Source organism: Fukomys damarensis, unplaced genomic scaffold, assembly GCF_012274545.1.
Source record: "Fukomys damarensis isolate Sample0158 unplaced genomic scaffold, DMR_v1.0_HiC HiC_scaffold_19, whole genome shotgun sequence".
NCBI lineage: Eukaryota > Metazoa > Chordata > Mammalia > Rodentia > Bathyergidae > Fukomys > Fukomys damarensis.
Window position 1 is genome coordinate 46,837,380 of NW_022900931.1, and position 24,020 is coordinate 46,861,399.

Consider the following 24,020-nt stretch of genomic DNA (forward strand, 5'->3'; position numbering starts at 1 on the left):
AGAACACAAAAAGAGACTCTCCTCGGGAAAAAAAAAAAAAAAACAAAAAACAAAAAAAAAAACCCTGACAATCCCTCAATTCATACATTTGCATCACATTTCTAAACTACAGGCCTTTAAGACTACACATTTGAGGGCCAGGGATTTAGCTCAGTGATTCTGCCGCCTGCTTTGCAAGCACAAGGGCCCAAGTTCAATCCCTGGTACCAAAAAAAAAAAAAAAAAAAAAAAAAAAAAAACTACACATTTGTGTTTTTTTTAAGCCATTAAGTTTGTAAAAATTTATTATGGCAAGAACCTATCTCAGTAGAAAACTATGTGGGAATAATGAGGCATTGTTTCTATAATTTGTTATTTGGCAGGGGGTGTGGGAGGAGGTGTAGTAGGGGTACCTGGAATCAAAGTCAGGGCCTTGAGCTTGCCAGGCAGGTGCTGTTCTGCTGAGCTACATTCCCAGCTATAATTTCTTTTTTTTTTTTTTTGGTACCGGGGATCGAACTTAGGTCCTTATGCTTGCAAGTCTGGCAGCGGAATCACTGAGCTAAATCCCAGCCCTATAATTTGTTCTTAAATAATTCAGATATGTTAAAAATATGCCAATCTACATAAAGGTAGATGGGAATGCTATTATTTCTGCAACTTTAATGTAAATTTGATATTGTTTCAAGAACTTTTAATTAATGGAATTACATTTGACTTGTCAAAATTTCATAAATCATAGTTTTGCAAAACAGATTAAATCTAGAAGATAGAATTTAGTCATCTCCATATAAAAAGGGCCTGAGATAAACTTATGTTCTCTTCTTCCACTCTGGATGGGTCAACTCATTTATATAGCTGCACTCCAGTTGAGTAAATATTTCTCACCAGTTGAGGGAAATATGTTATCAGGGGAGCTGAGGACCAAACTCCAGAATTTTAACCTACTATCCCCAGCTTCTGATTCAAGCCCTTACCTGTAGACAGTGATATGGGGAGATACAGGACGATTTGAACCTGTATTCTTATTCCAGAACTGCTCCATCTCTTCTTTGGCTGTGGTTCCCAAAGGCACAGCACTAAAATAAAGCCAGGTTTTAAAAGAATTAAAAGTAAGCTTGGTTTAATATTTTATATAACAAAAGGCTTTTTTTTTTTTTAAGGCAAGGTGAGCCAGACAAACCTCCCAATTTAGGAAAACACACTCAAACACATTCCTAAGACTCGCTTATCTTTACGCTGAGTTGATTCAATTAATAACCTTGACTATGGCTGGACATGGTGGTGCATGCCCATAATCCCAGGATTTGGGATGCTGGAGGCAGAAGATCACTAAATTAGGCCAGCCTGTAATACTTGGTGAGATCAACGCCAGCCTGAACTACATAAAGAGATCCTGCTAAAAAAACAAAACAAAAAAAACAGGGCTGGGGATTTAGCTCAGTGGTGCTGCCTGCCTTGCAAGCACAAGGTCCTGAGTTCAATCCTCGATACCAAAAATAAATAAATAAATAAGAAAACACCTCAACTGTTGCCAACAGGGGTGGCTCAGTAATAGAGTCCTTGCTTGGCACGCATGAAGCCTTAGGTTTGATTCCCAGCACTAAATAAAATAATTTAGGGGGAAAACCCTCAATTGCCCCAAGAAATTATATCAGAGGATAATTCTTTCTTCCAATTTTTACTAACACACAGGTCCAACAATCAAAGCTCAACTTCTGTAGGACAAGTGTAAAATTTCAACTCCATTTGTTTTGTTTTCTTTTTCTTTTTCTTTCTTTCCCCGTCCTCCAACTCCAGCTGAACAAACACAGGTCTCAGGTACTTTCATATATTACCATCTGTAGTCTTATGTCTTTCTAAGGACGGAATATGTTCTTTGAAGTCAAGATCTCAGGTCCTAAGTTCGATCCCCGGTATCAAAAATAAAAATAAAAAATAAAAAATTTTAAAAAAGGGTCAGGGATTTAGATCAGTGGCACCATGCTAGCCTCTGGAGCACAACGTTGGGAGTTTGATCCCCAGTACCAAAAAAAAAAAAAAAATTGATCTGCATTCAGTTCAGTACTGCTGAAGAGCACCTTGGTTTCTCTTTTTTTCTTTTCTTTTGGTTTTTTGGGAGAGTCTCATGACATAGTTCAGGCTAGTCTGGAACTTGCTATGTAGTTTGGGCTGGCCTTGAATGCAAAGTGATCCATCCTCCTGCCTCAGTCTTCTGAGTGCTGGGATTATAGGTGTGTGCCACTATGCCCAGCTCTTGGTTTCTCTAGTCCATATTGAAACCAACCATCAGAGTTATGCTCAACAATTTATTCTGTGCTTGTATTCATTATTCCAGAACTAAGAGTGTTGGTCAGTGGTACAGGAAAGAAGGAAGGAAGGAAAGAAGGAAGGGAAGGAAAAACCACAACCAAAATAAACTCCACTAAAACATCATTCCATTCGCCTCAAGAAAATATCTCCAGGGTAAGGCAGCTCAGGGGCTGAGTGCATACTTAGTGTTAGTATGTATGAAGCGCATCACCAATAAATACATAAGTACAAAAGGAAGACTTGGTAACTTTATGGTAGAAAAAAACTTAGCAGGCATTTTCTTATTCAAATGATCAAAGTTAAAAATAATTAATAAATAGCGGGTTATACTGACGTACACCTATAATCCCAATACTAAGGAGGCTGAGGCAGGACTGCCTGGGCTACACAGCAAGTTCAAGGGCATCCTGAATTACACAGTGAGACCCTATCTCAAAAAAACAAAAGCAGCCGGGCGTAGTGGCGCACGCCTATAATCCCAGCACTCGGGAGGCTGAGGCAAGAGAATCGCTGTGAGTTCCAGACCAGCCTGGGCTACACAGTGAGTTCCAGGTCAGTCTCAACTATACTGTGAGACCCTGTCTCAAAACAAACAAACAAACAAACAACAACAAAAAAAAAACCCAAAAGTAAGTGCCTGGGATTTAGCTCAGTGATGCTGCATTTGCCTTGCAAGTACAAGGTCATGAGTTTGATCCCTGGTACAAAAAAATAAAACAAATTAATAATGAGACAAAGAGTATTATTTGGCTCCTGATATGATGTACTGTAATAACATTTCTAATCATTAGAAAACAATCCACAAACTCAACTTGTGAAATACTACAAAACAATTGGCTTATATTCATCAAAAATGTCAGTGTCCCAAAAGACAAAGATAGGCTAATATGTAGTACCAGATTAAAAAGCAGAGCCAGGCAAGGTAACACATATCTGTAATCCTAGCATTCTGGGAGGCTGAGGCAAGAGGAGCACAAATTTAAACCCAGCCTGGGCAATTTAGTAAGACTCTGTCTTTAAAAAAGGTTTTTTGTTTTTGTTTTTTTTTTTTTGGTAGCAGGGATCGACCTCAGGACCTTGCACTTGCAAAGCAGGCATGATGCCACTGAGCTAAATCCCCAGTAGAAAAAAAAAAAGTTTTAAAGAGAGCTGGGAAATATATCTCAGCTCAGTGTAAAGGTCTTGGTTCAATCCTTAACAGCAAAAACCCAAATATACAAATAAATAGTAATTACAGAAAAATGACAGCAGTATATTTGAGAGCCTAATTAGATTTCTGGATGGAGGAAATACACATTTTCTATAAAATGTATTATCTGGGACAAAGAAATTCTGAAAATCAACTACATATTAGATAAGTGTCAATGTTAAATTTCTAAACTTGATAATGTGCTTTTAATTTATACTGTGTTATATGATTCTTTTATTAGGAGATTTAGAAGTAAAGGATCACAATGTTCACAAACTATTCTCAAAGAATTCAGTGATAATAATAACAAGTATATATTAGGCTAAGCCACAAATATTCAACCAGATTTGACCCACAAAAACAACAATTTTGGGGAGCCAGGGATTTAGCTCAGTGGTGCCACGCCTGTCTCAAAAGGCCAAGGTCCTGAGTTTGATCCCCAGTACCAAAAACAAACAAACAAATTTTGTATGGTACAACCAATAGTGTGATAAGCAAACACAGCAAAATGTTAATAATTGATGAATCTGGGTAAAAGGTATATAGAATTTTATCATACTGTTCTTACAATTTTTCTGAAAGCATAAAGTATTTCCAAAATAAAAAGTTAAAGAAAAAAACTCAAAGTCGATTGTTAAGGTCAACAGAGTAGGAATGAATATTAAGGAGGAAGAAATATATTTAAAACCTAAGTTATGGGCTGGGGATTTGGCTCAGTGGTTCTGCAGCCTGCCTTGCAAGAGCAAGGGCTGGAGTTTGATCCCCAGTACCACAAAAATAAAAACAAAATAAAACCTAAATTCTGAAACTGCCTAAATCTAGAGAGTATAAGAAAAAAAAAAAATTAAGGAGAAAAAAATAGAAGAGAATTAGATATAAAGGTAAGAATGAAGAAACCAGAGCAAACTGGTGGAGCAACAGAAAACACAAAAAAAGCTGAAAAAGGAAAAATTTTAAAACACCAAATAAATATCCTTGCTTTTTCTACTTCCAGGCAGAAAAATAGTGGAAGATGTAGTTGAGTGGTAGAGCACTTACCTGGCAAGTATAAGGCCCTGGGTTCAATGCCCAGGACCAGAAAGAGAGAAAAGAAATCAGAAAACTTAGTGACAATGATTATTAAATTTTTAGACAATGGTTTACAACTGCCCATATCCATTTCTTACATATCACCCAAATCTAAATTAACAACCTATTGCTTTTCCCTGAGGAAAAACAAGTAATAATAATAATAATAATAATAATAATAATAATAATAATAATAATAATGATACCCCTAGACTTAGAAACTTACCTTCTGATACAGAGCTGAGGACTAAGGTATAATAATGATCCCTAGACTTAGAAACTTACCTTCTGATACAGAGCTGAGGACTAAGGTGGGATCGGAGGCAATGTCGGCCAGCATGTCTGTAAGACAAGAGGCAAGAATCAATACACACTCAGAGACAACTTCAATACATCAACTTCTCTATTTTTGTAGTATACTGGACTTAGGGGCATAGGAATCAATTTAAAATGAGGGCTGGCTATAGCTCAGTGTAAAGTGCTTGCTTAGCATGCATGAGGCCTTGGGTTTTATTTCCATTAATGCCAAAACAAAACAAAAAACCCAAAACAAACAAAAATTAGAGTGAACCACTGACAACAGCAAACATATAGGTTAGTTATACCAGAGACTTGTTGTAAATAGATTAAAATATGAAAAATATGGGTTCTGAGGAAGAAAGATCATAATACTAAGGTCATTTCAGGAACCACCAACCTGGATAAACTTCAAGTCAAAAAGTCTGATATAATAGTACCAAAAATATGAGAATGCAAATATAATTTTTTGAAGTTTTTTTAGAAGAGGTATCCCATGAAAAAGTATGTAAAGAGGATATATAAATTTTCTACTTAAAAGTTGCTATTTTTCACATGTATGCATACTACCAGAACTGCTTTCCTTTTTTTTTTTAAATTTTGGGGGCGTTTTTGAGACAAGGTCTCACTGTCTCACAAGGTCAGGCTGGCCTTGAACTATGTAGTCCAGGCTGGCCTCAAACTCATAGCAATTCTCCTGCCTCAGCCTCCCAAGCAGAATTGTTTTTTTCAAGTCAAAAAGAAACATGTGCATGTGACTAGGCATTTTATTAGGGACAATCCAACTGATCCAAAGTTTATATAGTATTAGGAAAAACAAAAGCCATTATACTCTTTAATCATATCATTACATCAGAGCTTTCTAAAATCAACAAATCAGTGATGGTCTAAAAGTAAAAATATGATTCTACAAGTTTATTGTATACCCATTATATATCAATGAAGTATTACAGGATACAAATCTCATGTAGTTCTAACTATCTTCTAAAAGAGCTCATGAGCTGGTTGTGGTACATGCCTGTAATCCTAGTACTTGGGAGGCAGAGGCAGGAGGATCCCTGCAAGTTCTAGGCCAGCTTGGGCTACATAGTGAGCTCAAGGCCAGCTTGAACTACATATCAAGACTCTGTCTCAAAAAACCAAAATAATAAACAAACAAGCAATCTCATGATATCCCTCATACCACTGATACTAGATATACAAATGTTTCAAGAGTCTTACGCCTTACAGTAGTACACTAAAAGGCCCCCACTATTTGAAAGGAAAAATCCAACCAACACTGCCTTTAGAATCCACTTCTTCCTTCTTCCCAGCTTTGAAGGCAAGAGGTGAATACAGACATTGTATACCCAAGACTCCCAAAAAGAAGTGGGAACAAGTCTCTTTAAATCAACTGAATTGTCTCTGAAGTTGCAGGGGATGCATTCCTCACACCAGGCTAGGCCCAGTTACTCGGCTACCCAGCAAGAGTTTGTAGATGTGGGTTGGAATCTATGGCAAATTCTGTCTAGTGCTATTGTTTTCCAAACAAATACCAATGTAAGCTTTCCACAGGCCCTCACAGAAATGAGCTGCACAAATTTTATAACTTTATTTGAAATATGACAAAATGAAATATCTAACCTTTTCTTTCACATGAAACCAGGAACTCTTGAGATTTAATTTTTTCACTAAGGAATAGTATTTAAAATGTTATAGCTAGAAAGTAATAATACTTCATAGTTTGAGAACAGTCTCACTGTGTAGTCCAAACAGGGTGGCCTTCAACTCTTTGTATACCCCAAGCTGGCCTCAAACTCTCACAATCCTCCCTCAGCCTCCTGAGTTTTTGGATTACAGGTGTGTGTCACTGCACAGACTTCCATTTGTTGTATTTAGAGTAGGAGTTACTTATTTTTTTCCTACCTGCTCTCCCATCTCCTTTCATCTTTTTTATTAAGTCAGAATCTATAATTTCCAGTTAGCACTGTCTTTCTTTTTCGTTAATTTTAGTGTTGTGTCTTTCAAAATGCCTTATAAATTCCCATTTAACTGATCAAATCATTTTTGAAACTTCTCTGGACTAAGGCAGCAACAGCACTAGGAAAGAACACTGGAAAGTCGAAATGCCAGAGCGAAGTCTTAGATCTGCATGAGTTGTATAACTTCAGGGAGCCAGTGAACTTCAACTTTTCCATTTATAAAATGAGACTGGTAAGATATACCTTAATTGGTATAGGGAAAAAATGCACAGGACACATTACATGTAAGACATTATTTCATTGGTCTCCCTAAGATTTTTAGAAATCACATCACATTCTTCTTAAAATCCTCAGTGACGACAAAAACATTCATTTGCTGAAAATGGATTTGACTTATGAGAAAAAAAGTTATCCAAAGCCAAGTCTGAGACCAAATTGAACACTACTTTTCAATCCAAAACAAGATACTACTTTAAGTGAGTTTCTCTTACATGACCTCTAAACTTGACTGACAGCTTCCCAAAAGTTTCATATGTATATGAGTAGCAGCCAGAATAAATTAGATATATAACCTTGAGTGACATTCTGAAAAGGAATCATTTGTATACAGAAAGGCATGAATTTACATGTCTTTGCTCAATGTTCTGATGGAAACTCTATCAAGGGGAAATGTTCATCCTTCAAAACCCAAATCCTGATGGCAAAATCTCCATTTTTCTCAGTATTACTTACTGTGTCTGCCACACTTCCCCACCACGTTTGTATCTACCAACAGTTAGTTCATTGTTTAATAATTCATTTAGTTATCTGTCCTGCTAGACTTTGAGCTCAAGGACAGGACTAGAACACTGCATTTATAATGCCTATATTAATGTCTGACATGTAGAAGAGGCTCAAAAATGATCATGAATGAGTACGGGTTATTTTGTTTTTTGAGACAGGGTCTCACTATGTAAGTCAAGCCAACCTTGAACTCTCAATGATCCTCCTGCCTTAGCCCCCCAAATGCTGGGATTACAGGCGTGTGCCACTAAGCTCAGTACATATGGGCTTTTGTTTTGTTTTGGTGTTGGGGATCAAACCCAAAGCCTCATGCATGTCCAGTAAGACTCTACCTCTGAGTTTATTTTATTTTTGGTACTGGAGATCAAACTCCGGACCTTGTGCTTATGAGGCAGGCGGTAGCACCACTGAGCTAAATCCCCCTCCAAGTTTATTTTAAAAATAAAAAGTAGTCTTATTAAGAGGTAAACCTCACTTTTTAGAGGCATTTCATATATTTAATACTTTATATTATTATAAGATAGCTGACGGTTGGTGATTTTGTGCTTAAAACAGCACATATATTAGACAGAAGCCCAGCTGTCCTTCACTTAGTTATCTACTCCTTCTTGACTTTGGCAAGTCATTCCTTGATTGAACACCAAGGAAGTTTGTAAATTGGCTGCTGTTTTTCCCTGGCTGGTCCCTGAGCTGTCTTAGGAACATACAAAATGCAGAGCACTATTCAAGTAGGGCATGATGGCACATGCCTATAATCCCAGCACTCAGGAGACTGAGGTAGGAGGCTTGCCCTGAGTTCAAAGCCAGCCTGAGCTACATAGCGAGTTCAAGGCCAGGCTGAACTACACAGCAAGATCTCATCTCAAAAAAAAAAAAAGGGGGGGGGGTGTGCAGGGATTTAGCTCAGTGGCACTGTACCTGCCTAACAAGGATAAGGTCCTGAATTCAATCACTGGTACAGAAAGAAAAAAAAATCAAAAGCCATGATATACAATACCCTGATAACTAAGAATTTTTAATTAGCAGATCATTAAAAGTATCTAACTGGAAGGGTAGTTTTAGGAGATGTTAGCCTCAAGCTACATGCCAGCAGAGAGTTCTAGAGCTCCATCTACAACATGGTGATTTTTATTTTTTAATGAATATATAAATCATAAAATTATATGTATTAATGGGATACTATGTGATGTTTCAGTGTATATACATTGTGCAATATTTTATAATAGTGAAACAATATTACATACTGAAAAACTGGAGGGTAATGGCCAGGCATGGTGGCTCATGACTGTAATCCCAGCACTCAGGAAACTGAGGCAGAAGGATCACTGTGAGTTCGAGACCAGCCTGGGCTACATAGTAAGTTCCAGGTCAGTTTCAACTACATAGTGAGACGCTGTCTCAAAAAAAAAAAGAAAAAGAAAAAAGAAAAACGGCAGGGTAGATTGCAAATGTTCTCACCACACCAAAAAAATAAGTATGGGGGGACACAGACATTGATTAGTTACATTTAATACAATGTATACATATTTTGAAACATCATGTTGTACTCAGTAAATAATATACAATTTTTGTCCATTAAAATTAAATACACTCTATAGAAGCTCAGTATTTCTCTTAAGTGGGCCTAGTTATTATTTTGAATCCACAAAGAAAGAAATCACATTCATAGAATCAATGACCACGACTCATCCAAAATAAATGGAATTAGTGACATTACTAAAACTACACTTCTTAGAAGGTATTTCTAAAAAAGTCCTTGTGAGAAAGAGGCCCTTCCCGTGAGAACTTTAGATTACCATTAAAAGAAAAGAAATCTTTTCTTGGCACTGAATCCTGGCATGGACAGTGCTACACAAATCAAGATAATATCTGGATACACTTAATGGCTGTGGCCATAAAGGATTAGTCCCAGGACCCCAGCAGATACCAAAATCCATGGATGCTTAAATCCCTTCTATAAAATAGTGTTTGCATACAAAGGCTAACTTTAAAAATGTTTAAATTTGTTAAAAATTTGTTACTGTAAAAGGCACATTGCCATGTAATCCCCTTCAAAGTATTCCCCTTCACTTCAAACACACTTATCCCACTGTTCTTGCCACTTTCTAAAGCAGTTCTGGAAGTCCTCTTTTGTGTCTTGATATATTATCAAAAATACAGTAGGGCGGGGGATTTGGCTCAGTGGTTCCACCACCTGCCTGTCAAGCACAAGGGCCTGAGTTCAATCCCCAGTACCCCCCCACACAAATACAGTGAATGCTGCTCCTGAGTGCCATCTGATGCAAAGCAACACTCATAAAAATATTACTGTGTAGCCCTATCATTGTGAAACTTCTGGTTCTTCCCTAAAGTCAAAATGATCATGAAAGGTCAATGTTTTTAATCAAGTCAGGTTGTCAAGGCAGCCATGACACTGCAACTAAAGATACAAAGGACTTCTGGAACTGCTTCAGAAAGCGGCAAAAACACTGGAATAAGTGTGGTTAAAGTGAGAGGAAATATTCTGAGAGGGATTAATGGTAATGTGTAACAAATTTTGACATCCACTGTATTTTTTAATCACACATATACTTTAATTATTGGCAGTTTACAATACTCAGTACAATGTAAGCATGCTTGTAAATAATTGTTATACCATATTATTCATATCATGACAAGGGGGAAAAGTCTGTATATGTACAGTGCGGATACAACCAACTAAATTATAGGTCTAACTACACAATACACAAATTAACTGAAGTAAACAATTCTCCAACAATATGTGCTGGAGACTAAGGATCTGTGAAATGGTGGGAGACTACATCAGCATATGCCTACATATCCTTTTATTCACCTGGATTCAGTGTAATGCTTAGCTGTTGGTAAATTCAAGTTTTGCTTTTTGGAGCTTTCTGGAAAATTTGTTTTTCAAGTATTTCCACCTGAAGTTGTGAATCCATGCATAAGAAACCCATGGATGAGAGGGGAAATTATACAATGATCTTCATCTTCTAACCACTAATTCTTATACTCAAAACAAACTATTAACCAAGCACAGTGGCATACACCTGTAAGTCCAGCAATGAGAGGCTAAAGCAAGATCACAAGTTTGAGCCCAGCACAGGTAAATGTGCAACGTAGTGAGAGCTTGTTTCAAAATTTTTAAGAAATGAAAAAGGGCTGGGATGGAGCTTAGTGCAAAGACCTTGTGTTCAATCCCCAGTATCCCACCCCGGCAAAAAAAAAAAAAAAAGGAAAAGGGAAAAAGAACACATGTCAAGCAGCTAAATGTTAGTTCCTCCAAAAGCCCTAATATCTATTAAATAGAAGTCAAAGAATTGAAAAGCATTCAATTATAAAATCATCCGGAATTAAAGGAAGCAGGTCTGGCATCAATGGTCTTTGTGCATCTCATAAAAAAATACATGGGTATATTTATATAAAGATGAAAGGGGAGGAGAAAATGAAGGATTAAGATAATTGATCTCAACTCCAAGGGGAATCATTTTTTTCACAGAGAAAAACTAAACAAAGTCCCTCTATTTTTATACTGTGTGACTAAACTGGGAAGACAAATGAGAAGACATTTAGAGAAATTGGGGATTGAAATCTCAACAGCACTGCGCCTAACTTTCCATAACAAATAGTTTCCAAAAATAGGGCTGGCACAAAACTATGCTGGGATGTGTACCAGGAGTGTCAAAAGGCGCTAGTCTCAAGGACTAGAAAGGCTGAGTCGAGAAAGAACTAGACAGTGGAGAGTTCAGAAGAGAACGAAATCTACGCTATTTCTCTGGACAGTGAATTGACCTTTTAGAGAAAAGCCGGAATATCCATTCCGTGGCTATTTTCAGGTAAAAAGATAAAAATGAATTAACTGGGCTGCAGCAAAGGACTACTAACAGCTGAAATGGTAGGAATCCAGATTTCCTTCACCTTTGCCAGTGGCCGGTCAGGGACCTGGACAGGGCCCACACACTGCTAGCAGTAGCTAACGTTTGCAGTAATAAAAAGCAAAAACAAAGCACACCGAAGACATTCCTCCAGCCCCAGCCCCACCGGCCCACCCCCCCTAAGAATGACCTCCAAATTGCAAGACCCATGGTCAGCTAACCTCGAGGTTAAAACAATTTTTATAGGGCTCGGCTCCGGGTGCGACCACATGAGCAATTTGGGGTAGAAGCAGAAAAGTTGACAGCTGCGCCACTCCAGGGTACGGAACAAGTGACCTCGAAGCCAGACGGAGTTGCACGGCAGCGGCTGGAGGGGGAGGGGAGGGGCTCCAAGGATTCCAGAGCGTGTGGCCTACACACCCACGGGTCCTTTACTTGCCGGAGCACAGGATAAAACGTTATCGGCAAGACATGAGGGATTAAGTCTCCCAGTGTCGCGGGTACCGACTCCCAGCCCCAAGATAAAGTCACCTCAACAAGAGCGCCGCCATCTTGGATTCTGGCCTGGACGGAAGTGGCGTAGCTACGCCGCGTTCTGAAGACGGCGGAGGTCGGGATAGTCACGTGACAGCACCGAGCTTTTTAAATGGCTGGGCTCAACCTTTCCCCTTTTCGGTTAATGGTTTCGTTGCAGTCTTTTGGTTTTCTGTATTGCTTGTCTCCGGAGATTTTTGCCAGTGTTTGCCAGTTCTGCAGAAACGCTACTAGCTTGAATTTTGCAGTATGCGTTTTACCTGCGTACACATTCATTCTGTATTGCTGTACCAAACACCGGCTTTCCTCAGATTGTTCACTGAGGGCTTCTCAAGTCTGTTTTACTCTATCTCCCTGGTCAGCCTAAAAACGTCTGGTTGGCTGGCTGAGACATCCAGGGAAAAAGATAGTGTGTGTACTCCCTTCCTTTCTACTGTGAAGCTTCAGCCAAAATGAGAAAACCCAAACTGAGATCCAATTTAAGAGAGGGAGGCAGGGTAGCGACTACCATTCCTAAGGACAAGGAACCTCCTCTAACCAAGGTTAGGCCCCACCATTCCTAGGCTTGAGCTGCAGTGTGAGCTAGACGCCCACCAGCCACCAGCTAAAGACAGCGCTCTCTTGTTCTGTTTCAACGCTATGTGGGTGACACCCACAATCAGAAGAACCTGTGCTGTGGGGGGAGAAAGCTTTTTGATTTATATAAATAGTTATGAGGAACTGTATATAAACAGTTTTGAGGAACACAAGCAGAGAAATCAATTGCAGAGCACTTGCAATTGGAGAAAAAGGGCAAATGAAAAAGGAATAAAACAATACTGAAGTTCTTGACCTTTGGGAAGGGGGATGTATGGGGAGGAGGAAAGAGGACGTCCCAAGCAACTCCTATTCAGCAATAAAACATACTCAGTTATATTAATATTCAGATCTCATTTATATTTAGCACTCCTGCATATTTCCTTTCAGGATTTAAATAGCACAAATTAAATTCTTTTTTGCATCAAGTGAATAAAACTATTTTGCATTTCTGTAATGCTTGACAAAGAGCACGTTCATGGACTTTAGGATTGGAAAGGACCTTTGAGGCTCCCTAATTTAACCTGCTATCCAATGCACGAATCTCCTCTTTAGTGTTCCTCACATCTTCAAGACTGCGCGAACACATTTTATGATGAATACTTAAAACAACAAAAACAAAAATTTTTAAGCAATTTAATCATTAGAAAGTTGTTCCAGTACAATTTTCTGCTATGGAACTTCCAGTTCTTGATCATCTTTTGGCCCTCTGGAGCTTCCCATTAATAAATGCAATGAATATCTCTTTCTCTTCATCTTTTTTGTTTTTGTTTTTTTAAAACAGGGTCTAGCTATGTTGTTCAGGCTGACCTTGAATTCACAGCAGTCCTCCTACCTCAGCCTCCTGAGTGCTGGGACTATAAGTGTGTGCCACCATGCCCAGCCACTCTATATAATTTTATTTACCATATCTGTACTGCTGACTTACCAGAGTCTGTGAAAAGTGCTACAAGGAATTCAAAGATACAGACTTAGATATTGTCCAGGAGAAACAAATACAAAGCTGGATAATCCCAGCTACTTGGGAGGCTAAGACAGGAGGATTGCAAATTCTAGGCCAATCTGGACAATTTAGTGAGCCATTGTGTCAAAATAAACACATCTGAAAGATCTGGGAATGTAGCTCACTGACAGAGCACTTGCCCAAGCTCCTGGTCTACATAGAGAGACCCTGTATGAAGAAAAACAAAACCAGTTCTGGTCATGGAGACATTCCTAACTCTATCCTAAAATCTTCAGAAGATGCTTACAATGTACTGAATTAACTCCACTCTCTTTCACCTGTCATTTAAGGCCTTACATGAATTGGCTTCAGCCATCCTGTTCAGACTTGTTCCCTCCTATGACCCTTCAAGTTCTCTCAAATCATAGCATAAAATCTGCCCTAAGTCTTCACAGTGCCTCTCAAACCTATGGAACACATGCGTATATCCACATGCACCCAATCATGTTGCTTCACCTCTTTGTTCCTGCTTTTTCTGTTCTGTCTGATCACCCTCTGTACCCAGTCCTTTTCAAAGTGTCACACATCCTTTAAGGTTGGTCCATATTTAATACTGCTTCCTAGATATGACTACCCCTTCCTCTGAACTCCATTTATGAGTGGATTTTTTGTTTTGTTACCTTTTGCAGAACTGAGGATGAAGGCCAGTGTCCTACACGTACTAGGCATATGCTCTACCACTGAACTACCCCCCAGCCCTGGACTTCATTTATTAAATGGAATTTATTTTTTCTTGATCTCTTATATAAATTAACCTTCTTGAGATTGCCCTTTGTTGTACTCCCAACTCCGTTTATTATCAAGGCAAGCATCATGGTTTATTTTAATTAATTGCTGATAGCTTCATCATCTGATCTCTCCCCTCCACATCCCCAGACTAGATTTTGAACTCTCAGGAAGGACTTATTTTTCATTCTTCTATTACCTGCATTCCCCTACCTGACATATAGCTGGTGTGCAATACAATTTTGTTGCCTTGGTCTAAGCTGAAATGGACTTAAAACTGCAGCATGAGGTGTGGAGGACTTTCTCACAAAGAGGGAAAGGTCTGAGGCTTCTTTGAAAATTTTCCAGTGGAGAAAAGTTTTTTATCCTGGAAAAATCTCCCAGGATGTAGGAAGATGAAAAAAAAAAATCCCAACAGACCTGGTTATCTCAGAAAGTCTGTAATGCAGGTCATCGTAATCAAAACAACAGGGAATATCCTATTTTCAGAGTTCTGAAGAAGAAAACTGCTAGGGATCTGGGGGAGCCACTCTCAGGCAAGGAGGCTAGGGAGGAATCCCTTTCCATGGGCTTTGGATTTAGATTTCCCTGCCTATGTATCCTCAGAGAAGTGTGTCTGTGTCCCTGTTTCTGTCCCTTTCCCTTACCACCCCCCAACATTCCAGCCTGGGGGGGGGAGGCCAGCAGACACAAAGCCCTCTGTGTAGGGGTGGTATGTACCCCCCCACCCCTCTACCCAGAGTACACAATGCCCCTTCTGCTTCCTGCACTCTGTACACTCCCCACCACCCCTCAACTGCACATGCCAGGCCGCAATTGGTTACTGGCTCAGGACAGCCCCCTCATGCTGAAGCCCCAGGGGATTTTAAGGGGGTTCCAGGAACCTCCTGCTCAGTTCCCTGTCCCCCACTCTCTCTACCCCACAGATGCGCCAGGCCCTGGTCCCTGCCCCAGCTATGGTCCCTGGGGCTCCCTGGTCCAGTTCCAGCCCTGTTCTGGCTGTGCTGCTCTTCTCTGCTTTGGGTAAGTGGAGCCACTGCAGTCTGGGAACCCTGAATCTCAGGCGCTTCATCACACTCGTATTGCCAAGAGCCAGTGAGCAAGAGCAGGAAGGCACTGTTCCATTCGGGGTGGGGGGAGTCATGTGGCAGAAGCAGGAAAGGTGTTCTGTGAAAGAAGCAGGCATGGGTGGACCACTGTGGAAAGCCGGGGTCATACCTCCAGGGCCATGCTCAGAGTCAACAGGCAGTGATGTTACAGCACGGAAGGAACAGCATCAAACATGAGTTCTGCTCCTTGCCCATCACCTAGTAGTGCAAGAGGTATTCAGCCTTAACCTCCCAGAAAAGTGAAGGAGTATGATGTAAGGAGGAACCCAAGGTTTGTGGCCTCAGCTCCTCAAAGTCTTTATTTCTTGGTAACTCTGTTCCTTATCTATTATGTAGCTAATGGAGGTGAAGGGAGGTTCTATGAGATCCTAGAATCTTGTCCTTTTAAAGATGTCTTGTTCCATAAATTGAATAGCCCCTTCCTTGCCCTCTGGCTGATGTTCGGTGAGAAAGAGAAAGTCAGAGCAGGGTTAGTTGAATAGGCCTTTCCCTTTTCCAAGATGCCCTGAATCCTACTGAAATGGGTGAGCAATAGGTAAGCAGGAGTGAGAGTTGAGGAACAGCAGGGGAGGGAGACGGTTCAGAGTCCAAAGTTCTAGTTGTCAGCAACTTGAGTCAGAACCCCAGAACTTATACTGTTTGGGACAATATTGGACTACTCTGAGAAAATGTGAAGGATAAGAATTGGACTAGGACACAGTGAGGTAAATGGGGAGAGGGAATATAAGGAGGAGAAAGTTCTGTCTTGATACCTGGCCTGCTCATAGAACCATTGAGCAAAGCTGAGAAGTGCAATGGTGTTATCATAACAGGAGGAATAGAAAGAAATTAAATCCAATGAGTTACACTGGTGATTAGAGCCCTTATCACACAGGGGATTCCCAAGAAGGCTATAAGGTAGAAGTCCCAGGAGCTGAGAAAATGATATCATATGCTGAGGTGGAGGGTGGGGTTGGCATAAGCCCCTGACATTGGTCAGACAATGGGATTTTGTTTGGGTGCCTTCTCCCTCTATAGAACAAAAGGCCCACAGTTGCCCCCATCCAGGGCCAGCCCACACACAGTCTCCCAGGAATGGCCTTCCTTGTGTGGGTGAGTCTTGGGGGCAGCATTTGGCCAGAACGGCCAAGAGAAGGGTGAGAATGGTTGAACCACAGAGGCTCACATGCATAGTCATCTGAGCTCCAAGCTTGGGATCTTGCTGTACCGGAATTCCCTTGAGAGGGGACGAGGTCCTTCTTTCCCTGGCTCTCCCTGCAGGAGCAAGCTGTCTGGCAAAAAGGAATTCAACAGTCAGGACAGCTGTGTAAGGGAAGAAGACATATGTTCTGTAGTTCATTTTTTTCTGCCAGAAATTTAAATGTGCTGCTCTGTAAAGTACTATAAAGCCATTAAAAATAAGGTAGATGTCTATGAATCAACACAAAACTCTCCCCGAGACATATACGTTCTTAAGCCAAAAGAAAAAAAAAAGTAAAATATAATGCAATGTGTATTAAAATATAGCTCCACAAACTACCCATTTGTTACAAGTAGAAGTATATCTAGATTTTACTGTTTGTATTGATTCTGATTAAAAGGAAACACATATATTAAACTGATAACTGTGATTCTATATAGGAGGGGATGACAGGAAAAGAATTGTTCAGGGTGAGTGTCAAAGGAGACTTTAGCTTTGTCTGTATTGTGTGAATACTTTATAAGAAGAATGCAAATATATTACCTGTATAATTTATAAAAGTTTAAAAACCTTTCATCTAAGGGATAGCTTATGAGTTAAGACACTGACCTAAAGATAAGGGAAGACTTGGAGATGACCCAGCCTCCGGAAGTCTGCAAGCAAGGCTGTTACTGCTGACTTCATCTCCCCAGGGCACGTGCTGGACCGACACAGCATTTCCACTCATCAGTTTGGTCAGCCCAGAGACTAAGGCCTCAGAATAAGTTGTCTTTGCTATGGGCTCCAACCAGTGACTCAGCCTCATCTGCCCGTTGATCTCTCCTCCTCTGAAGCCCTCGTTCAGCCCACTTGTGTATCTGATTTCCACTCTGTACTTGCAGTGCTGTCCCCAGCCCAGGCTATTGTGGTTTACACGGACAGGGAGGTCCACGGTGCTGTGGGATCCCGGGTGACCCTGCACTGCTCCTTCTGGTCCAGTGAGTGGGTCTCAGATGACATCTCTTTCACCTGGCGCTACCAGCCGGAAGGGGGCCGTGATGCCATTTCAGTGAGTGCCTGAGGGAATCCTGGGGTTGGGTGACAGAAAAGTGCTTCCCAGAACAACAGAAAAGAGAATTTGAGCCAGGCATGGTGGTGCAGGCATGGTGGTGCACACCTGTAATCCCAGGACTCAGGAGGGTGAAACAGGAGGATCACTGTGAGTTCGAGGCCAGTCTAGGCTACCTAGTAAGTTCAAGAGTATCCTGAGCTATGTAATGTCTCAAAATATGAGGGGGGATATGAATATGAATTTGGCCTAAGAATGGGAAAATTCTTCATAAGCCGTAACTCCAGCTTTGGCATGGTAAGTGGCAATGCTTGTCAGCTGACTAGGACCTGTCTGCACTGTCCCGTCTCCCCCAGCACCACCTCTCCAAGCCAGGCTCCCTTCCCCTGAGGCTGGAGCCCTGCTTCCACAGCTTGGTTCTCTCTAGGGTCCCCTCACACGCTTTCCCCCTTCCGCACAGATCTTCCACTATGCCAAAGGACAGCCCTACATCGATGAGGTGGGGGCCTTCAAAGAGCGCATCCAGTGGGTCGGAGACCCTCGCTGGAAGGACGGCTCCATTGTCATACACAACCTAGACTACAGTGACAACGGCACTTTCACCTGTGATGTCAAAAACCCACCAGACATAGTGGGCAAGACCTCTCAGGTCACGCTCTATGTCTTTGAAAAAGGTGTGAGAAGCGGCAGGGGCCAGGGAGCCCGGGAAGCAGTTCAGGGAAGGTTAGCAGGCTGGGGGAAGAGGCAGAGAGCCCAGCGGGAGGATGTCAAGCCAGGGCGGGGCACGACCGCTTGGCAGAGGCAGCCTTGGACTCCTACGTCCCTAACCTAGGTGTGGGGCGAGACAGCAGAGGTCCAGGTCCCTGCTCATCCTCCCCACTTCCTTCCCTGCTAGTGCCAACTAGGTACGGGGTGGTGCTGGGAGCCGTGATCGGGGGCGTCCTCGGGGTGGTGCTGTTGCTACTGCTGCTTTTCTACCTGGTCCGGTACTGCTGGCTGCGCAGGCAGGCGACCCTGCAGAGGAGGCTCAGGTAAGGGGCGGAGCCAGACTCCCCATCTCCCCTCCCCTGTCTCCCCACGCACCTGGGCAGAGGCTGCTTCGGAGGGTGGAGGGACAAAGGAAGCGGGAAGACGCGTCTGAGGTGCCGCGCGCGAGTTCTGCAGGGGCCAAATTCACGACGCCCCCTTGTCCTGCAGCGCCATGGAGAAGGGGAAGTTGCACAAGTCTGCGAAGGACTCGTCGAAGCGTGGGCGGCAGGTTAGCGGACCCGGGGGCGAGCTGGGGAGGACCCGGGGAGCCAGCGGGCCCGCAGTGAGGGCCCTCCGAGCCGAGGCCTGACGTGTGCGCTCCTCCCTTCACACGCCGGTGCTGTACGCCATGCTGGACCACAGCAGAAGCACCAAAGCTGCCAGCGAGAAGAAGTCCAAAGGGCTGGGGGAGTCTCGCAAGGATAAGAAATAGCGGTTAGCGGGCCGGGCGGGGCGTCGGGGGCCGGGGGTGGAGTCCTCCAAAGGCGCTCAGGTGGTGGTCATCGAGATGGAGCTAAGGAAGGACGAGCAGAACTCGGAGCTCCGGCCTGCTGTCAAGTCCCCCAGCAGAACCAGCCTCAAGAACGCCCTCAAGAACATGATGGGCCTGGACTTGGACAAGTGATCGCCACCCCCAGGCCCTGCCAGAGCAGGGGGACCTAGGCTCCTCTCATCCCCCGTCTAGGTGCTTCCTCCCTTGCTCCCCAGCCCCTGCCCTGCCCTCACTGCCTTTGAGATGTAAGTTTCATTCCAAAATTCATTCCCAAGCTCTTGTATTCTTCCCCATTTTCACATCCTGGCTTTCTGGGAGCCCAGAGGCTAATCCTACCCCTCACCTGCCCCAAGGGCTGTGTGTTTGGTGCCTTTCCGACTGGCACCAAGAAGAAAAGGACCTTGACAGCTGCTGTCTCAACGCCAGGCCACCTGGCCTTCCCACCCACTGGGCCCCAGCCTGACCCTTCTGACTCCGGACCTTCCTGCCCCTCCCTGCCCTCCATCAGGTGGCCCAGCTCTGCGTTCCATGTTCCTACTAACACCCAGGACACACAGATCATACTCTCCTTCAGGGTTTGTTTAGGTTATTGATTATTTTTTATTTTTAATCCATTCTTTGTTTGCCCATGCCCGTGCTCTGTCCGGACCCCCATGACTGAGGACCAATGACGTCATGTGGCTTTTGCAGTTCCCACCCCCGTGAAGTCTTTCATGGAGAGCCAACCCAAGCTGAGGGGCCCCTGATCCTCAGCCCTCAGCTGCAAGATGGGTGTGGCCCATCCACTCAGAGTGCAGTTCTGAGACTCAAGATCTTGAGGAAGGAGAGAGAGAGAAACAATGGATCCTCACAGGTCCAGGGTGAAAGAGGGGGCAAATGAGCCTCAAAAAAAGACTTTAAACAATCAAACAGAAAGCAAGAGAAACAAATGGAAAATAAGGGGGAAAGGAAGAGATTGCACTCTTAGCCACAGGGGAGTCTTAGGAATTTTTCTACATTCTGTATATTTCCTCTCAAATCTCCAAATATCCTTAAATGTTCAATAAACACTGACATTTCCAGAAGCTGCTGCCTCTATAGTGCATTTCCAAGTTCTCCTGGGAACAATTCCCAACCCTTCTATCTTCAACCTCCCATACTGCCTCCCCCATCAACTGGTTTCGGCTGTTCAGTTTGGTCTTAACTATATGAGCTGACACAGAATAGAGAAAGAACTCTGAAATAGGCCTACCAGGCATGTTCGTACATTCAGCAAAATATCCAGTGTCAGTTTTGTTTTTAAAGGAGTTAAAAGCACAGATTTACTCTTTATCAAGATCTGAATTCTTGGCCAGATGTGTTGGCTCATGCCTGTAATCCCAGCACTTAAGAGGTTGAGGCAGGAGAATTGCTTTGGGTTTGAGACCAGCCTGGTCTACTTAGTGAGTTCAAGGCCAGCCTGAACTACAGAGTGAGACCCTGTCTCAAAAGTTTAAAAAAAAAAAAGAGAGAGAGAGAGAGAGAGAGAGAGAGAAAAGAAAGGAAGCAGCATACCTGTAATTCCAGCACTTGGCAGGCTGAAGCAGGAGGATCACTATGAGTTCAAGACCAGCCTGGGCTGCATAGTGAGTTCCAGGTCAGTCTCAACTACATAGTGAGACCCTAACTACATAGTAAGACCCTGTCTCAAAAAAACAAAAACAAAAAAAAAGAAGAAGAAAGAAAGGAAAAAAGATCTGAATTCTAAAACATCCCAGTTGCTCTGTAGTTGTGTGACCCATGATAGTTAAATTTGGTAAGCTTGTTCATGAACTTGTAAACAATGAGACCATGATACCTGCCCTATTTAATTCTTGGAGTTTTTGTGGTAATTAAGTGAGATCCTGCGTATGCAAATCTATAAGTCAATACACAATTAAGCTATTACAGGTTAGTCCCTTGAAGATGTTTCTAACTCTTACATTTATTTTTATTAGTACATGTTTGCAGTACATGAAGATGTTCCTAACTCTTGCTTAAAGGAGTACACTTTATAAACAAACACCAATCTCATTCACTCTCTGCAAACACACAACTTTGATTTGTTGGCACACTATTTTATTTTATTTATGTATTTATGTATTATTATTATTATATATTTTTGAGACAAGGTCTCACTATGTAGTTCAGGCTGCCCTTGAACTCACTATGTAGCAATCCTCTTGCCTCAGCCTCCCAAGTGCTGGGATTATGAGGTGCACCACTATGCCTGACTGTTGGTACACTCTTTTAAATACACTTATTAATATTGCATTGGCTAATTATTTGATATGCAATGTACAAACCTATTTTTTTTTCTGAACTGGGAATCAAACTAGGGTCCTTGCACTTGTGAGTCAGACAGCAGAACCACTGAGCTAAATCCCCAGCCCTACAATGTACACGTATCATTGATATCCTGTAACCCTTAAATGACTGTGGAAAAACATATGTATGATTTTCCTGTGGTGGAATTACTAAATGCAAAAACCAAAATTCTCACAGCTCATTTCTTCTGCTTTTTAAGAGGCTAAAGTGTTGATTAGCACTAACTTTGCCAAAATTCAGAGTGCTTCCATTTATTTGAGAGGTGTGTCTTGCTTCCTTCCTTCCTTTATTTATTTATTTGCTCAGACAGGGTCTTGCTATGTAGTTCAGGCTTTCCTTGAACTCACTATTGAGCCCAGGCTGGCCTTGAACTTGCAGCAATTCTCCTGCCTCTGCTTCCCAAGTGCTGGGATTATAGGCGTGCCCCAGCTAATTGTTACTTTTTTAAAAAATCATTCATGATTGTATTAATTACTTTTCTCATGGCTGAGACAAAATACCTGACACCCAAAGGTAAAGGAGAAAGGTTTTATTTGGCTCACAGTTTTTAGAGATTTCAGAAAATAGTTGGCTGGCTCCAAGGCAAAGTGACACGGCACAGGGGCATCACAAGCTATAAGCAAAAAGAGACAGCAGGCAGCACTCTTTCTGTCCCTTATATTCCATCCAGGCTACCCATCCTTAGGGTATCCAGGGTGGAACACCCTTAATCCTCTCCAAAACTGTGCCAAACCAATCAGTGGGCTAATTTAGTAATCACACATCCTTGATCCCAGCATTACACTCTCTAGATCCAGCCACTCTGAAAAGGCCCACCTATGACCACATGAGGCTTTGGGGAGACATCTAGACACAAGCCATAAATAATAATGATCTTCAGTGCCTTATTAAAAGTAACACCAATTTTGACCAGGCATGTGAGCACTTTAATAATAATAAAGCCTAGGGCCGGGTTCTAGCTCAGTGGTTCTGCCTCCTACCTCGCAAGCAGAAGGACCTGGGTTGAATCCCCAGTACCGAAATAATAATAATAATAATAATGTTAATGCCTCTTGCAATGCTAACCTTAAATTTAAAAAATTATAACCAACTTATGAATATACAAAAAATTTTTATTAAATTACCAAATAAATCCTATAAGCAAACAAGAATTAATTCATGAAGAACTAAGTCTGAGATTGAAAGAATGTGTCAGGATCATGAAATCTAACAAAATGAATTATATTAACCTAGAGGAAAGAAAATATTTTAAGCAAGATATGAAAAAATTGGTAACATTCAATAGCCATTTTTAGGTGAAATAAATTAAAGAAATTTTCTGAGGATGATGAACATTTTTTCTGAAACAGGAACTTTTATTATCTTAAGTCCAGAGCATTTGCCCAATGTTACATAGCAAACAAGTGGCCTGATCTTATATTTGTCTGACATCAGAGGCTGATGAAGACTATTCTTTAAAAATCACAAGTCCAACGGCCAGGGATGTAGCTCAGCAGCACAGCACCTGCCTGTAAACCACAAGGTCATGAGTTCAATGCCTGGTTAAAAAAAAAAATTATAAGAGTCAGGTGTGGTGCCATGCTAGAGGCTGAGGTAGGAGGATTGCAAATTAGAGCCCAGTTTAGGCATGACCTTGTCTCAAATTTTTTTACTATGTAGTTCAGATTGGCCTTGAACTCATTCTGTGGCCTAGACTGACCTTGAACTCGTGGCAATCCTTTCTCAGCCTCCTGAGTGCTGGGATTACAGGTGTGTGCCAAAACACTCAGCTCACAATAAAAAATTTAAAAGGGGGTAAAGGCTATCATGGCTTTCATCACGATATCCCATACGGTGTCCTCTAGCGAGTGCCTTTATCTTGCTTTTTCCTCTTTTGCTTGACCCAAGACCACTCTGCAGAGCCAATTTCTCCTTTACTCTTCATTTTCAATTTTTCAAATAAACCTTGTCACCATTTAAAAATTTAATTTAATTCAATTTAAAAATTTTTAAAAAGGAGTTAGGGATGTAGCTCAGAACAAAAAGCCCTGGGTTCAGTCCCTGATACTGCAAAATTAACAAACAAACAAACAAACAAACAAAAAACCCTAAGGGAGCTGGTGTATAGCTCAGTCGGTGCTAGAGCATTCTCCTAGCATTCACAAGGGCTTGGGCTGGATCCCCAGCACTAAAAGACGTGGGGGGAATAGAGAGGGATGGTGGAGGTGGTGAAAAGCTGTAGCTGTCATCAGAATGGGAAACAAGACAGTAAGGTATATTCATTATCATCAATGATATTCAGTTGTGTTGTTTTTGTGTATATATATATATATATATATATATATATGTATGTGAGTGTGTGTGTGTGTGTGTGTATGTGTGTGTGTGTAGCAGGTATTTGTGCTTATGAGGCAGGCGGCAGAACCACTGAGCTAAATCCCTGGCCCTCCACATTGTTTTTGAAGAATAAGCTGTAATAATAAACCAAGAACAAAATTCAACTTCTTTATATTTTAGAACAGAAGGGAAACTTATTTTTACCTGGAGATGATGAAT

The 24,020-nt window shown here is 41.7% G+C and overlaps 2 protein-coding genes across 6 annotated transcripts in view; one reads left to right on the forward strand and one right to left on the reverse strand.

Annotated features, from left to right (window-relative positions):
* The window catches only part of Sdhc (succinate dehydrogenase complex subunit C), a 45,233-nt gene extending 33,146 nt beyond the window's left edge, over positions 1–12,087 (reverse strand). The window contains exons 1-3 of one of the 5 annotated variants that reach the window (XM_010616590.3): positions 11,994–12,087; positions 4,835–4,891; positions 957–1,058 (exon numbers count right to left, since the gene is read on the reverse strand). In XM_010616590.3, coding sequence (XP_010614892.1) covers positions 957–1,058; positions 4,835–4,891; positions 11,994–12,013 — 179 coding nt within the window. In that variant the 5' untranslated portion in view covers positions 12,014–12,087. Of the gene's footprint in view, positions 1–956; positions 1,059–4,775; positions 4,798–4,834; positions 4,892–11,683; positions 11,970–11,993 lie in introns of those variants that run through there. The other 4 variants (XM_010616589.3, XM_033765688.1, XM_033765687.1 and 1 more) reach the window with 4 other exon arrangements.
* Positions 12,088–15,187: 3,100 nt separating this feature from the next.
* Positions 15,188–20,079, forward strand: Mpz (myelin protein zero). Its single transcript, XM_033765689.1, has 6 exons — positions 15,188–15,324; positions 17,472–17,638; positions 18,099–18,312; positions 18,534–18,669; positions 18,836–18,896; positions 18,999–20,079. The coding sequence occupies exons 1-6, from the start codon at positions 15,228–15,230 to the stop codon at positions 19,098–19,100; spliced, it is 777 nt and encodes a 258-aa protein (XP_033621580.1). The 5' UTR covers positions 15,188–15,227; the 3' UTR covers positions 19,101–20,079.
* Positions 20,080–24,020: the final 3,941 nt, after the last annotated feature.